At 36.3% G+C, this 16,410-nt stretch overlaps 1 protein-coding gene across 1 annotated transcript; it reads right to left on the minus strand.

The window, feature by feature from the left end:
* Window positions 1–4,221: 4,221 nt before the first annotated feature.
* On the minus strand, window positions 4,222–15,726 carry LOC148847325 (uncharacterized). The gene is made up of 6 exons (XM_088952306.1): window positions 15,291–15,726; window positions 14,269–14,389; window positions 13,562–13,992; window positions 7,022–7,090; window positions 6,790–6,916; window positions 4,222–6,038 (listed from the first exon to the last, which is right to left on the minus strand). Exons 1-6 carry the CDS (start codon window positions 15,332–15,334, stop codon window positions 4,515–4,517), a joined length of 2,316 nt encoding a protein of 771 aa, XP_088808432.1. The 5' UTR covers window positions 15,335–15,726; the 3' UTR covers window positions 4,222–4,514.
* Between the last annotated feature and the right edge of the window lie 684 nt (window positions 15,727–16,410).

A 16,410-nucleotide genomic window follows, 5' to 3' on the forward strand; every position in this document is an offset into this window, starting at 1 on the left:
TATTTACTTTCCTTTTGTTATTTCCTATTTTGAATTTAGAAGATCATAGAAGAAATGTTGTTTCTTTTGTATCTTAAAATCAATATTCTTTTGTAATAACTAATAAGCACATTCAACACTATGAATCTGTAAATAAGGTTGAAACTTTTGTAATGGAATTAATAATGAAATACATTTACATGCAGCTTTTATTAATTATGAATGTTGAAAGAATACTATGTACAAAAGTGATAATCCTCATGTTAGGTTGTCTCCTAGCACAGAACCCCTTGCTTACTCTTCATAAACACCTGCAAAATTTCAGGTATTTTCATGCATTTTTCTGCAAAATTGTTGTAATTTCTGCATTTTCCTGCAATTTTTGCAATTCTGCAAAATCCTGATATTTTCATGCATTTTTTTTCTGAATTTTCTACAAAATTATTGTAATTTCTGCATTTTCCTGCAAAGTTTCTACATTTTTTTTGCAATTTCTGCAAATTTCGAGTATTTTTATGCATTTCTCTGAATTTTCTACAAAATTATTGTAATTTCTGCAATTTTGGTATTTTCATGCATTTTCTTATTTTTTTTATTAGGGGCAAAATTGAAAATCATGGCTGACTGCGATTCCAGCCTCTTAATGAACCAAACAGCATAAATCGGAATCCGATTCCGTTTCCGGTCTGAACCAATCGATTCTGATCGTGAACCAAACGTGGCCCATAGTTTCTTTTTCGCTTATGCTGTTGTTAGGGGATTGTTTCGGTGGTATTAGGTCTAGTTTCGGTGTAGCTTGATGTCTGTGTTGTCGCGTGAGTCTCTGTTGTAGTTGCTTTTCTCTTTGCCCTTTGAATTGAAAATCTTTCTGAGAAAAATAAAAACGAGTGAGACCACAATATGATGATGCAGCATAGTAGGACTCATGAGTAGCATATAACACGATGAAAACAAGTTTGGAATAAATATGATAGACACCATTGTTGCACTTTCTGTTTTTTTTCCCTGTTTTTACTAGTATATGTATTTAATTCAAATCAAATTGGATCGGGTAGGGGGAGATCCATATTTGATCGAATTTAAAAAGATGGAATTTGGATCACCCTTTGCAACTGAGATAAATACGAAAGGGAAAAAGACTTCGGGGGTGTTCAAAAACAAATCCAACCATGTTTTCAACACCCCTTAGGTTGTGTTTGGTACCTCCGTGAGAAATATGTTTTCATGTCAGTCATTTCAATCAGAAAATAGCATATGTAGGAGATTGATCAATGACATTAATAATTGAAACTGCAAATTTAATGTTTTGAGTAGAAACAGTAATTCATATTGATTAAGTCAATGTTTTGGGTAGAAAAAGAAAATCTCTAACAAATTGCATTGATCAACCTAAAACCTCCCTTGATACCAAATATTAAAACTTTAAACCTCCCTTGATGTTTCTGATAAATATTAGAACTTTCTGTCTTTTAAAAAAAAGGACTAAGACCTCTGGTAAAGTTAAGTCCAATGCAATCATCAAAAAGTCTCTTCTGCCCTTGCTAATTCTTCATATTTTCAAAATAGTAAAATTTCTCTTGCTAGAAAAGTGACCCGTAAAATTTCTAGTTTTACTTGAAATATTTTCCAAATGTTTCTTTTTTCTTTTTCTCTCACACTAGGTTCAAAATATCGATACGCCCGATATGCAGGTAGGGGTGTATCAGGCATTTTGGTACTTTATTTTTTTCAAAACTAGTTCAGGGGAGTCGGTCTAGGACCCTTCCATCCCCTGAACCGGTCAGACCCCCGATAAACCCACTATAAGGGCATATCGGAAGGGTCCCAAAACGATATGTATCGGCTAATATAGGCTGATACGTAACGATACTTTGAACCTTGCTCTCACGTCATCTTTTCTTTATAGACTTCTTTCTACCAAGTCATGTATTTGATTGAGATAAAATGATCAAATGCTAGACATTATTTAGGCTATGGTTGGTTTTGTTGGCGATTATTGAAAAAATGTCATCACATCAACGCCATATAAATGTTGGCGATTATTGCATATGAAACCATTGTTTGGTTTCACTGTTTATCAAATAAACATTAAAAGACACTTTGATTTATGTGCATGAGTCATTTAGGGAAATGTCAAGTTCTTGTTTCCCGCAATGTCCCAATACTTTTTGAAACAAAATGCTTATGTGGCACGCTTTTATTGGATGCTAATTTGAGGTAGAAAGTAAACAATTTTTAAAGTGAAAAACATTTAAAGTAAAGTTGTACAAATAAACATTTAAAGCAATAAATGACCCATTTATAAATACCCATGGAACCAAGCATATACTTGGGGCTTGTTTATTTGCATTGAATTCTAAAGATTGAATGCCTTTGAAAATGTAATAATTATTTTAAGAGGTGTATTGGAGTTGGTGAACTTTTCTTGGTTTAAAGTCTGAATGCAGAGAATGTTATTTCGAAATTTGAATGCTGAAGTCTAAAAAGTAACAAATGACCATTTTAACCTTGGATATGAAAAGTTTGTTTAACTATTTAACAAATTAATTAAATGAATAAAAAATTATTAATAAAAGTGGAATTGGTGAAAATTACTAAAATAAATTAATAATTATTTATTAATTAAAATAAGTAATTAATTATTAAGAGATATTTAAAACATAATAATTTATTAGTTATTTAATAAAAATTAAATAAGTAAATAATAATTATTTAATAATTGAGAATATAATAAAATAATCATTCATATATAATAAAATATTTAATATATTTATTTTAATTTATAATATTTACTAAATTAGTTATTTTAATAGTTAATTATTAAATAAATTAATAATTAATTTTTTAAATATTTATGTGAATGTTTAATTAATTAAATTAAAAATTAATATAATCATCTTAATTATTAAAATAATTAAGAGTTTTTAATTATATTATTTAAATAGTTATGTAATTATTATTTCTGTGATTAATTATTAATATATTTTAATAATTATTAATTTGTTTAATGAGTTAAGTAATAAAAAATGATTGATATGGTTATTGTAATTATTAAAAATAACTATTTGAAATTATAAAATTGTTTTTACACATTAAAAAATTAATTTATTTAATTATCCATTATTGAAGTAAATTAAATAAAATTATTATTATTATTATTATTATTATTTTAAAAGCCATAATTCACATTGGTAATCCGAAATGGGTACCCTTGTGGCTCGTGTGGAATATGGGTGTGTTGTAAAAAGTAGAAAACAAATATAAAGAGGGATAAAACTGGAATTAAACTTATGGATTGATGGGATGTCGTACAAATTTCAGAGGTGTGAAGATTTTGAGCAAACGAACGCACTGAAAGCCTCTTAAAGTGCACACTGCCTATATTATAAAGTACAAATATAAAGATAAGTGATAACGAACAGAGCCTTATACTGTCAAAAAATGTTGCCATTTTTCGGTCATCACCCCACAACCCATCCTCCGTGAATTGGGAACATCTCCCGACTCCCGATTAAGCACGGAAGGTGTTCGCAATAAACGGGGGATGGGCTGTGGGCCATTGGCCTATGGGGAGCCCATCCTAGTAATGGTTTCAAGTTCCAACATCTGTTCGAAATAATAGGAAGCAAGGATATCAGATTCTTTTTTATATTCTTTCTTTTCTTTCTAAGTGACCATAAAGGGGTAAAATTGGATTTTTCAAAAAATTTCAGCCCCATAACGTCACATGTAAACTGATCTTGATGGACGGCTGATGAAAGGGAGGTCTTTGTTTGAAAGTCTTGGTCTTTTTTTATCAAAAAGAGAAGTTATAGTATTTCTCAAAAATGTCAAGGGAGATTTAAGTCTTTTACCCAAAAAGAAGTGCATTCAGATTCAGATTTCAGACCATCTACCTTGCAAGCGGTTGAACCAGAATGCCACATTGCCACTTACACTATCTTCAGCAGTTTTCAATAAAATCTGGCTCGGGGAGTTGAGCCAGCCTATTAGGTGATGGTCCAAACCCTTAACAGGCCAATCTGCTCCATGCTTAAAAATTAGGGTGTAGAAATAGACTCCGATCTGCTGCAAACTCAAGCATGTATAGCGGGCTACTAATCAATCATGAGTGAACATGCCAGTGTTCCCTACACATGGGGCCACACCATATGCAGGTCCAATGTATACTAACACACTGTGTTTACACTTCACAGCAGATCCCCGCACTTGGAAACATTCCTACAGGATTTTCCTTCTCCATACAAAGAAAAAAGATGAGATTACATTGTCACTGCTCGTCACTTTGGTAGCAAGTAGCATGTATTGTTTTCTCAAATGCTGCTAATCAACATAGCCTTCAAAATCTCTCTAATTTGGTAATTAAAAGGAAAAGGCGGATTTAAATACACACCTTTTTTTTTTTTTTTTTTGCATCTATAACTCAAATATGATACAGATGGTCTCCTACGAGAAATACATATTGCATAATCAATGTCACAAAATCTTCACGGGAGACTTACAACGTGAACAGCCCAGTATCTGCCAAATGCAAACTAATATCTATGCATATTAGGTCGAGTCTGATCTTTGTACACAGCATATCGATCTCCCGACAGAACTCCAGGTGCCATACTTGGTGTTAGTCCTGGAAATCCATCACTAAAGCTATTTGGCATTCTTGGCATAGGTTGCGGTCCAGGAAATCCATTACTAGAGCTAGATGGCATTCTTGGCATAGGTTGCAGTCCAGGAAATCCATCACTAGAACTAACTGGCATTCTTGACACAGGTTGCAGTCCAGGAAATCCATCACTAGAGCTAGATGGCATTCTTGGCATAGGTTGCAGTCCAGGAAATCCATCACTAGAACTAACTGGCATTCTTGACACAGGTTGCAGTCCAGGAAATCCATCACTAGAGTTGGATGGCATTCTTGGCATAGGTTGCAATCCAGGAAATCCATCACTAGAACTAATTGGCATTCTTGGCACAGGTTTCAGCCAAGGAAATCCATCATTAGAGCTCATTGGCATTCTAACTCTTGGGATAGGTTGCAGTCTTGGAAATCCATTGCTAGAGCCAGCTGACATTGTTGGCATTGGCCGTGGTCCCTGAAATCCATCATTAGAGCCGGTTGGCATTCTTGGCATAAGATCTGCATATGAAGGATAAGTGTATCTACTCATAGTAGGTGAACCAATTCCTGCATCCAAATAAGGATCAACATATGGCTTCTTAATAGAAGTTCTAGATTCAGTATCCAACTGAGGGCTGTAGGCATATTGATATCTATCAGCAGGTCCGACTCTCACACTGGGATAATAACTGGTCAAACTTAACTGAGAATTGGAGGAAGACCCCAATAATTTGGTATGAGAAGAACAAGTAGCTTCAAATTGGAAATCAGTTGGTACTCTGAATAGACCAGCACATCCAACAGGAATATTTATTGTATCATCAGCCCCTGTAGCAGGATCAGTAATTTCTGGCACTCTTGCCATAGCTCCCACTTGGGTTGACAATGGCAATTTATCAAGTTCATGTTTTAGTGATAGCTTTGCACGTTGAAGTGCCTCCAACACACTCCCCAAACCACCGGCTGTTTCATGCAACATTACTGCATGGGTGTTGTTTTGGCTCTTTGATGATTCTCCTTCAAGAAAATTCCCATCCATATGAGAAGAAGAATTCTGTACTTGGCAGTGATCAGGGTACTCAGATGAAAGTTGGTAAAGATGGTCATTCTCAGGACACTCTTGCTTCTGCTTCACCTTGGAGTTAAGCTCTAGGTTCAGTTGGTCTGGAAAAGAAAAAACAGCTGGGAGTTCATTACCAGCAGTGCTTTTGCTACTGTTGGAATGTTGATCCAATGAGCATCCCATATCACCATATGTACTGGGGACAAAGGAACTTGAAGGAGTTTTGGCTGTTGCATCATCATGGCAGCAGATACCTTCTGCCTCTGACTTTATTCCTTGGTCATGAGAAAGAACTGCTTTACCGGGCTCTGTTGTTTCAGGCCTGATGTAGTCTCTTTCTTCAGTAACATCTGACCGATTCCCAGGTTCACATGAATCCTTCATATTTCATGGACAAGAATAAAGCATAATTGTTAGTTTCTAGTACACCACAACCTAATTCATAAAGTACCAACAAAAGAAATATCTAAGCATAACCAAGACTTCACACTGAAAGGGTGTCACATGATAAGGGTAAACAGAATTTAATGAGTCGGCCAAACAAGTAAACTGTAAACATCACTCGTTTTTTTTTTTTTTGATGAATGAAAATACTGTAAACATCACTTGTTATGTGGAAATAAGGACCAAAATATATCTAATCATCAAAATATTTAGAAAACCTATCAATCCCCAGGAGGAGAGGAAAAAACCAAAGTACCAACAACTGGTTCAGTAATGCACCTAAAAGTCAAAACTAATCAGCATCACAAATCCCATAAAGAGTTGGTACTGGAGTTCCATAATTAAATTTAAAACTATTAGTAGATATGGAGCCAGTTCCATTGACAATGATGCCATTGAAAGTAGTCTGCTACTCTGCATCTTATTGGCATATCCTGACCCAATATACCAGAAGTATTACCGAGTACTGACCAAGCTTTGTATTCCTTAAGAAGACATGTTGTTTCTAGGATAAAAGGGGGGCATATATTTCCATTTTCCAATACATGCAATATGTGTGTAATGCTTTGCAATATAGCAGCTGATAAAAAAATGCTTTGCAATATAGCAGGGATTTTCTGACAATATTTTGAACCAAAGGCATACAAAATGTCATGCAATTTACAAATGCATCCATGAGGCATACCGGAGTACAGCTGTTATTTTCTCTGTACTTCTCCTCCCATTCTCTCTGAGCATTTTCTTCTGCTTCATATTGACCTATGAGCTGAGCTTGGTGCTCTAGTGCTCTTTCCATGTCTGTATCTTGTCCACTTCCATTAACAAAAAAACCAGTGTTAGTCACCACGTCTTCCTCACCTCTAGAACCTTCCAAGATGACAAGCCCATCCTTAAAATAATTATAAGTATTTTCCAACCTGGTAGCAGCTCCCTTTTCTTGATCCTCAAGCTGGATAGGTCTATCGTATACCTCATCTTCTGCAGATCTGACAACAAAATCAGTGTGTGTAAGGTTTTACATATGAAGATTGTAGTTACAATTTATTTGTGTCTATATGTGTACATTGTTGCTATAGAACATGCATGAGTAATTGATGATAAGGATGACCCTTTGTTAACCTAAACAAGATTTATCTAGACATTTCAATACTGGTACCTTGTGACACCATAGGGAACGAATAGTGGCCAGATCATATTAATTCTAAATAAAAAACCAACAGGTATATGATGCCTTTGCTTTAAACAAGAGAAGGAACCAAACAAGAAAACTAATATAATTTTTTTATTGGAAATGGTAACTTTCATTCAAATTAATAATAATTTAAGTAACAAACACCCCGATAAGGTGTGCTGAATCCCACAACTTAGTCCACTATTACAGTGCTGCCCAAAAAAATTCAGTCCCAGTTGACCCTTGTTTAGCTAATCCATTGACTGGTCTTCTAACCCAATTAAATTCTATATCAATTTCCCTTGTCAACCACCATATTTATGTCAAGGCTTGTCCAGGCCCCTAAACTTCCTTCCTGCATCCACCCTTACCAATTTTGATTCCCCTTCTGCTTCAATCTGATGGAGACCCAATTGTTTAGCCAATTTCAAAGTTTCAACCCTTGGTCACTTTTGGAGGTACTGGACTAATCAAACTCCCTTAGCTGGAAAGGACCCTGTCAAACCTGGGGACACAAAAGTACATTGAAAAATAAGGAGCACAAGAAGAAACCTAAAGCTAAAGGGGAGGCTGACCAAACCCTGCTATCCTGACAAGAGGTGTCTAAAAGGCTGAGTTCAAAAGAGAAATAAAGCTAATCAATTGCCTCCATTTAAGTCACCCTAAGCCCTCCTCAACCCCAAATCCCAAGAATTCCCATTACCTCTGATAGCAGAGATTACTTTTCTCTTATTCAAAGAAATGGAGTAAATTGACAGGAATCTATCCATGAGAGATACTTCCCCTAGCCATACATCTTTCCAAAATAACACTAATATAAATTGGATTGCTTCTTCTTTTACACTCCCATTCTTCAATTTATTTCATTGTGCCTTGTGGTCTTTCAGGATTTGAACCTACTTCTAATTTATGTTTTAATGGAGGAATTTGGTGTTGGAACCTTTTTTATCTGCTCATTGTCATTACAACTTCCAAATTCATTGTTTGATTATTTTCTAGTTTTACCAGCAAGTTAAGGGGAAGAAAAGATTATTTTCAGAAGAGTTAGAGAAAGGAAGATCTGGTTGGGTTATCTAGAAAATTAGTTTATATTTTTTGGTCTGAGTATTTCCGGTATTTTCTGTTTATTCAGGGTACATTTGTCTCTATCAACATGGTTATTATGTCTTTTGTTATGTTTTAGGGAGAGGCAAGTAAGTCCTTTTATTTGTTTTTGTAACACATAAATAAGACAGAGAGTAGTTTACTTGCTGCTTAAAACAGTAATTCTGTCTTTCTACTAATGGATTTACCATGGATTTTTATCAGGATATTTTGAAGCATGACCTTTTTTTTTATAGACTTGTGAAGCACCTTTTAGAGGTGTTTAATCAGTTTTTTGATAGAGGAAGAACAAATCTGGGAGCCAATGCTACTTTTGTTGATGTAATTCCTAACAAGGTGAGAGCATGACAAACAAAGGACTTTAGACCCATTAGTTTGGTGGGAAGTTTGTTGAGATGATAGCCAAGGTATTATCCCAAAGGATCAAGAATATGCAGCCAAATAGTGGACCGATTCTTGGTGGCAAATAAGTATGTGGAGGAAAGAAGTGGAAGGAAGGGCGTAGTCTGCAAGCTATGACTTAGAAAAGGCATATGATTTGGTGGATGGGTGATGTAGGATCAGCTCAGTTCTAATCCTTAGAGAATGATGAATGGTCTTCTTGATCAGAGTTTTATGGCTGTCAATGGCTTCTTGAAGGAATAAGAGAGAAAATAGGGAGAGAAAGAAGAGAGAAAATACCTAGAATCACTCACAGGGTACCTAGAATCACTCTAGGGCATGGGAATCACTCACCATAGCTAGCATAAGCTGAAGAAAACTCAATATGATTCATTGCCTTTGTGTAAAACATCCATACATATTTATAGACTCTAAACTCATAATAATCCTAGGAGTCAAGCTGTTAGACTTAATAATCCTAGTAGGACTCAAACTAAGCTGTCATATCCTATTTCAATTCAAAGAAGAATCAATAACTCTAGTCCTACTTATGCAATGACTTTGAAATTTTAAACATAAACAAACTATAACTATACAATTTAAACCCTGTCATTGGACCCCACAGAAAATTGCAAAAAAGACAAAAATACCCCTGCTGTCCAAAAATACAGAAATACATAAAATATCATAAAATTCCAAATTTGACTCTTCAGTTCTTGCATCAATGGGTCCTTTGTTGGAGTAGGGAAATTTGGATTTGGGATAGATGGAGAAGATGGATAGAATGGTGTTTGAGGATCTATCATTATTCAGAAGTGGTAACTAGTGCTGTCTATGATTTCTTTCTGGTTAAAAGAGGACTAAGGTAGGCCGTAGGGGGACCCCCCCCCCTCTCACCCTTTTGTTCATGCTAATTGCTGATGTGCTAATTAGATTGGTAAGTAGAACAAATAGTTTCAACCTAATTAAAGGATGGAGAGACAAGATGTGGCGGTGACTCATTTACAATTGTAGATGATATAATGTTGTTCTCTGAAGGAGGTTATGATGATAAGGTTAGGAAAACTTTACATCTCATTAGAAATTTCAAGAGGATATCTAGTTTGAAGATTAACTTAGGGAAGAGCTGTGTGGATGGGGTGAACATGACTGAGAAGGAGGTGAGAAATATAGTAGGGGTCCTAGGGTGTGATAATAAAAATTTGAAGATAATAAAAATTTTATTAAACAAAAAAAAAAAGATACAAAGAGAGGTGATAAGCAATCATCTGAGGGGAAAAAAACAACCCAAAGGAAACCCAACTAAAGCTGACAAATCCAGCCAGGCCAAACCATCCCAACAAAGCCAATCCCTCAAAATCCAAACCCCTTACAAAGCAAAAAAGAACAAAAATGAAACAAGAAACAACCACCAAATAAAAACCAGACCATTAAAACAAACAAAACCGAATCCATACAATACCCAAAGCACACAAAACCGCCACCCACAAGAGCTCCAAAGAAAAACCCAAAACCCCAATGGACTCTGCATCAATAAGTATACTTATCCGATCTTTTTAATGCAATCTTCTTCTTGTCTTCTGACTACATTTTGGTGTTTTCTTACTATGTTGTTAGGCCCAATGCCAAATACACCTCCTTTTATCATTGCAACAACCTTTGAAGCTGGTATCTGCTGTTGGCTTCTTCTATTCTAACTGTTTTAGGATCAATGGAGAATGTTGGATGCCATTATTGAAAGTATAACTTTAAAGGTAGTCCATTGGGTTAAGACTCTAGAGATCTTTAATTGTTTTACAGTGGATGGCATGCTAAGAGGCTATGGAGCAGTAGCAGCCCCCTCCACATTGAAGGTTTACAAGACAAGTGGGCTCCTTCAAGCAAATAACAAGATAAAATTAAACTTTCGTGGAAGTTCACATGGGAATTTGGGACCTTTGTGTGTGTGTGTGTGTGTTGGGGGGGGTAGGAATGGCCATGGAACAAATTATGCTCTTTTTTTCCCTCCTGGTCCTATAGGCTAGGGAAGTTTACTTAAAGCAGAAAACTTAGCACTACTACAAGGGTTAAAACTAGCCAAACAGCTATAGCTCAGGTATGTGGAGGTTGAATGCAATTCAATGTTGGTAATGAATAGAGGTAGCCAGGGATATGGATTTATAGACAAGTTCTGAGAGAGATTAGATAGCTACAAAGAGAGGTTGAGGCTTCATTTAGATGGGTTAATAGATCAGCCAATGGTTTGGAAAATGCACTCACCAACCAAAGAGTTTCTAGGGAGCAATATTTTTTGGGCTTCTTTGGTTACCTGATGTCATTAAGGGGCTAGCTCAGTGGGAGCCATTTTTGTAAAATCAATTTGTATAATTTTATTTTAACTTAATAAAAGTTATTCTGTTATTTACTGATGAAAAACTTATTTTGTTATTGATAAAAAAATACTTGGTTAAGTGGGTCATGTACTACTCTTCAGGTTTGTCTCATAAGATCTTGTTGAATCAGGCTGCATAACTTCTTCTGGTTAGTCCACACTTGGAGATGTATGCTGATCTTTCTAGCAACAAATGTAGAAAAGAAGCTGAGGAGGCTCCAAAGAAGACTACAAGGGTTAAGACTAGCCAAACAACTACAGCTCAGGTATGTAGAGGTTGAAGGCGATTCATTGTTGATAATGAATGGTGGCAGCCAAAGGATATGGATTTATAGACAAGTTCCGAGAGAGATTAGATAGCTAGCAAGAGAGATCAAGGCTTCATTTAGATGGGTTAATAATAAATCAGCTAATGGTTTGGCAGATGCACTCACCAAGCAAGGAGTTTCTAGGGAGCAATTTTTTAGGGCTTCTTTGATTACCTGATGTCATTAAGGAGCTAGCTCAGTAGGAGCCATATTTGTAAAATCAAAATGTATAATTCTATTTTAACTTAATAAAAGTTATTTTGTTATTTACTAATAAAAAATTATTTTTTTATTGATGAAAAAAATACCTGGCTGAGTGGGAATTGGGTTTGTCTCATAAGATCTTGTTCGATCAGGTTGCATAATTTCTTCTGGTTGGTCAGCGCTTCAAGATTTAAGCTGATCTTTCTAGCAAGAGTGTAGACAAAAAACTGAGGAGGCTCCAAAGAAGAAGACACACGAATGGCTAAAGGGAGCTGAAGTTGCCTCTCCTCAAGCTTATTGTACTTCTCCCCTTGAAGAGAGGCAAGATAAAATGGTTGAGACTCCAAGGACACATTCATGAATATGTAAACTCGTTGAGAAGAATGGTTATAACATTCATGCCCTTTTTGAGCTAATTGATAACAATGAAGAGACATGAAATAGAACAAGAATCTAGCTTACCACAAGGAAGGAGGCAAGTCATGAACAATTACAAGTTTACTAAAAATACTAATCATGACAATTACTATAAATAGTAAGTCCAAGAGTTACCACAAATAGTATTTCAAAATAATAGTAAATTTCTAGAAAATTTATTCCCAAGATTTTCACAAATTCAATAAAAACTGAGACCTCGCTTTTAGTTTTTGCCAATTCTTCTCCCATGAATTTCTTTCAAGACGAAAATGAGGCCAAAAGTCTTTTTCAAGCCAATTTTTCTTTCTCTTTAGATTTGTTAACATCTTTTTGGGCTTCGAAAGAGGCTCAAACTGATTCAACCAAGTGCATACTGTTGCATCACCAATGCTGCCATTTTTTGTCATAAGAGAGGCACCTGCTCTCCCTCAGGAAGATTCATTGCAAACCTCCTATTCTCCTCTAACTAGACAAGAGAGTACCTCCTGAATAGTAGCCCTTGCTGCCCAAATTTTGAATTCTTATACGCTCATACGCTCACAAACAGGGTTATAGCTAACAAAGAAAGCAAATATACGTTTCTGATTAAGAAACACCTTAGCATCTTGTTCATGGCCCCAGTCAATACATTCTCAAGTTATATGTATAATTGATTATAACATAGTTGTCAAGGTGACGCCTAGGCGACAAGGCGCCCTTTGAGGCTTGCCTTGCCTAATCGCCAAGCAGTTTTGTACCATGTATTATAAAATACTTTTTTATTCTTTATTTTTTGACACTATAATTATAAAATAGGCACTATTAAACTAAAATATTCATTTTGTCTGTTTATATACTAATTTCTATTCTTTATTTTTTGACATTATATACTTTTGAATCCCCTTCCACCCAAGGTTCAAAGTATTGATTACATATCGGCCTGTATCAGCCGATACATATCATGCCGATGGCTTCCCGATACGCCCCTCCAGGGGTTGTATCAGGTCAGACACTGGTTCAGAGGATGCTGGGCCTTAAACTGACCCCTCTGAACCAGTTTCGAACAAAAATAAATAAAACCTAAAAAAAGTACCAGTACAGACCGACACCGGCGTATCGGCTTGTGTCGATACTTTGAACCTTGCTTCTACCTCAGCCCGTCTGAAGCCCAACTGCTTTGCTAACCAGAGACCTTGTAATAGTGCCCACAATTCCCTTGCAGACATTCTTAGTGTAATTAATATACAGACTATCTGCATGAATGCAGATAGAAGGGCTAGGCAGTTCTTGGGAAAAGAAAAGCCCATTACCCCATGACGGTCCCGACTATCTGCCATCTGGGGTTTTGGAAGGGCTAGGCAGGATACAGACCTAACCTCTGGCATTTGTGCACACAAAGTGGCTGTTCTCACTTTATGACAACAGAAGGCCTCACATTGCTGTGTGTGTGATGTATACACATGTATGTGTGTGTGTGTGTGTGTGTGTGTGCGTGTGCGTGAAGAGAGAGAGTGAAGTTAACCTGGTTTCTCTTCGTTTTATCTGGCGGCATGACTTGCCTGGACATTGCCTTGGAGAAGACCAACTAGTATACATCAAACTGCTCCGCTGCCTTCTAGCTTGATCCATGTATTTCTTTTCAGTGGATTTTGGACTATCATTGGAGCTTTTCCAACACAAACTTCTACCAGGTAAAGAACCTTCAAGCTCCAGAGAAGGCAATTCCTCTGGTTTGTCTCTCAGTTCTGATGTCACAGAACTTTCCTCTTTCTTTGTGGAATCATCATCCTCTTTTGACTTAGATGCTTCTTCCTGGTCAGAGCTTGAATCAAATGCCTCCGAAAAGTCACTGATTCCATGGTTCTCCAAAATAGATAGAACCTCTGCTGTTGCCTTCTCAGCTTTCTTTCTTTGGAGAGTCACAAGCTTTAGTTGTTCCTCCAGTTCAACTACCTATATTGAGTTTCAAGCAACAAATAGAATGGAATATATTTGAGACAATTGAACATAAGGCAACCCAATCATTGTAAAATGCTTAATGAAGTTTCAGATAAAAGTAAAGAAACAAGAAATTTCAATTTGTGAAGAAAAAAACAAAGACAAAAGGAAGAAAGCATAATATGCTAATAACCACAGTACCAGAGAGAAGGCAAGCAAACCAAATTTTTCAACAGTAGATCAAAGAACAAAATCTCCACAACCAAGGATAAAAATTTCAATGAAACTAACCCTCTTAGCTAGCTCTTCAGCTCTTTGTCTTGCAGTTCTCGAGACAGATCTTTCAGATAGTAACCGAGCACGAAGGAAGTCAATAGTCATAGCAGTTGAGTCCTCCATACCCGTATTTTTCCTGGGAAATAAGAGCACAGATACTCAGTTTTCTTTCAAATCACAAACTCTCAATTCTTTGTACTTTAGGAAAGATGTCTTTAACATGCCCCTACCAAATTACAAAAGCAAATGAGTAAGAACCCCAATTTTCAACAAATCCAATTAGCAAGCAAGTACCTAAGACCTTCAAACCGGGGAAAAACAGTGATTACAAACAATAAGTAGCATAGCAGAATTCGCGGAATCTACAAGTTATAATACTCGAGAAACCTCTAATCTCTGATTACTTCATTTCATCAACTCACACAATGTGCCAAACACCTAAAGCTCTTGCATTTTTCAAAAGAAAAAGAAAACGCATAATTCTTTAAATCCTAAAACCTCTTCATTATACCGAAAATCAGTAGTTTATTGGAAGTTAGGAGATTTATCATGATACTCCAAAACAAAAACTTAATTCACACGCTTTCATCATTTCATAAACTTCATTAGTCCAAGGTCCAAACATCTTCCATTTCCCAAAATATAAGTAAACAAAAGAAAATGTAGGAACGACAAATACTTCTTTGAAGTCCCTAGAGTTCCTCCAAAGCCAGAATCCCTAAATAGAGTACATTCGAGCATTGCTTTAACTTACCAATTCCAAAAAGTCAGCGAACAAATTCTCCATAATCAGTTAAACAGAAGCGAAGAACAAACACGAATTCATATCTTAACAAAAAGGGGGAAAATTCCGTGCATCAACGCACAGTAACAAGTCAACGGAAAGCAATTTGAAAGAAGATTTACCGGAGGAAAAAAGAAATACAGAAATGAGCTCTAAAACTGTAACTACAAGCATCAAAGCGCCCAAATTTCTATATAAACATGTTTTAGATACAAACTAGAACAAAATGAGTAAAGGATTTCCAGCCTTCTACCTCTGATCTTGCTTGTTCTGATCCTCGTCCCCAGAATTCTGCATTATAAGAACCCAACCCGAAGAAACCCTAGCTTCGTAACTTAGCTTCCGCTACTTCAACGAGCATCAAGGCAATTCAAATTCTTGCCCCATCAGCATCCCCAGCATCAAGTTGAGCTGAAGTTAACAACCAGATTTACGAGAACACTAGCAAGTCTGACGAATTAAAGACAAACGAGAACGAGATTCAGGACGAAACCCATCAAAGATGCCAACGGAAGCAGTTGAAAAAGCCACTTTCCATTTTATTTTCACAGAAATTAAGACGAAGGAGACAACGACGACGAAGAAGATAGTTGTACTGTCGGGCGCGTTTGGTTGGTGGCGTTAAGAATACGCGCTGGAACTTCCGTTCTGTCGACCTCCGGAACAAATATCCCTAAAATTTTAGGGCCTTGTGTGTATTAATTACTAACTTGCTTTAATCGAATTTTAAGCTGCGTAATTACCAAAAACGACCACGGAAATGACTAAAAGCGGCCTATTTCACGACAAGACGTTATTGAAGAGGCTTAATGATACCTTGAAGTAATAAGTTGGTTGCACATAATTAATAATGTTTGTCAATCACTACCGTCCATTTACAGTTGGACGGCGGTGATGATTTCACTGTCTACTACTTTTAAAGGGGTAATGAGGATTGCACGCCTCACTACCGTTCAATCATATATGGACGGTAATGATTCATTCGCTATCATAATTAAACCAAATGATTAATTATCAATTAGGTTCGATAAGCCGTGAGTCCATGACCCGCCGACCCACTGGCCTGCTCCAAATTGGTTTAAGATAAACGGTCCATGCCAAGTGGTTGAACCAATAGACCTGCCACTGCCTCATTACTGTGGACCAAGTCAGAGTTTTTGCAAGGGATATAGTAATTTTGAATATATTGTGAGCAGCATAATTGGCCTCTCGTAACATACCCTACTGAGCAAGATGGAAGGTTGGTCAAAGGACTTCTACAATCAGATACAAGGTTTAAAATGTTGATACAGTCCGATACAGTATGAGGGGAGTATCAGGCTATATCGGCTCTCACTATTCCTTTTTTTTTTCTCTTCTTTGAGAACCTGATT

Source organism: Nelumbo lutea, chromosome 6 (genome assembly GCF_056320005.1).
Source record: "Nelumbo lutea isolate HS-2025 chromosome 6, American lotus-T2T, whole genome shotgun sequence".
Lineage (NCBI taxonomy): Eukaryota > Viridiplantae > Streptophyta > Magnoliopsida > Proteales > Nelumbonaceae > Nelumbo > Nelumbo lutea.

Bases quoted from the DNA above. Each gene is read 5' to 3' on its own strand.
- LOC148847325 (XM_088952306.1), bottom strand. From the start codon at position 15,334: ATGCAGAATTCTGGGGACGAGGATCAGAACAAGCAAGATCAGAG. The intron at 7,091-13,561 runs GTTAACTTCACT...TTTTGTTGTCAG, and splicing joins ATAAAACGAAGAGAAACCAG to ATCTGCAGAAGATGAGGTAT. The intron at 6,039-6,789 runs GTATGCCTCATG...TGAAATATGAAG, and splicing joins AAAATAACAGCTGTACTCCG to GATTCATGTGAACCTGGGAA.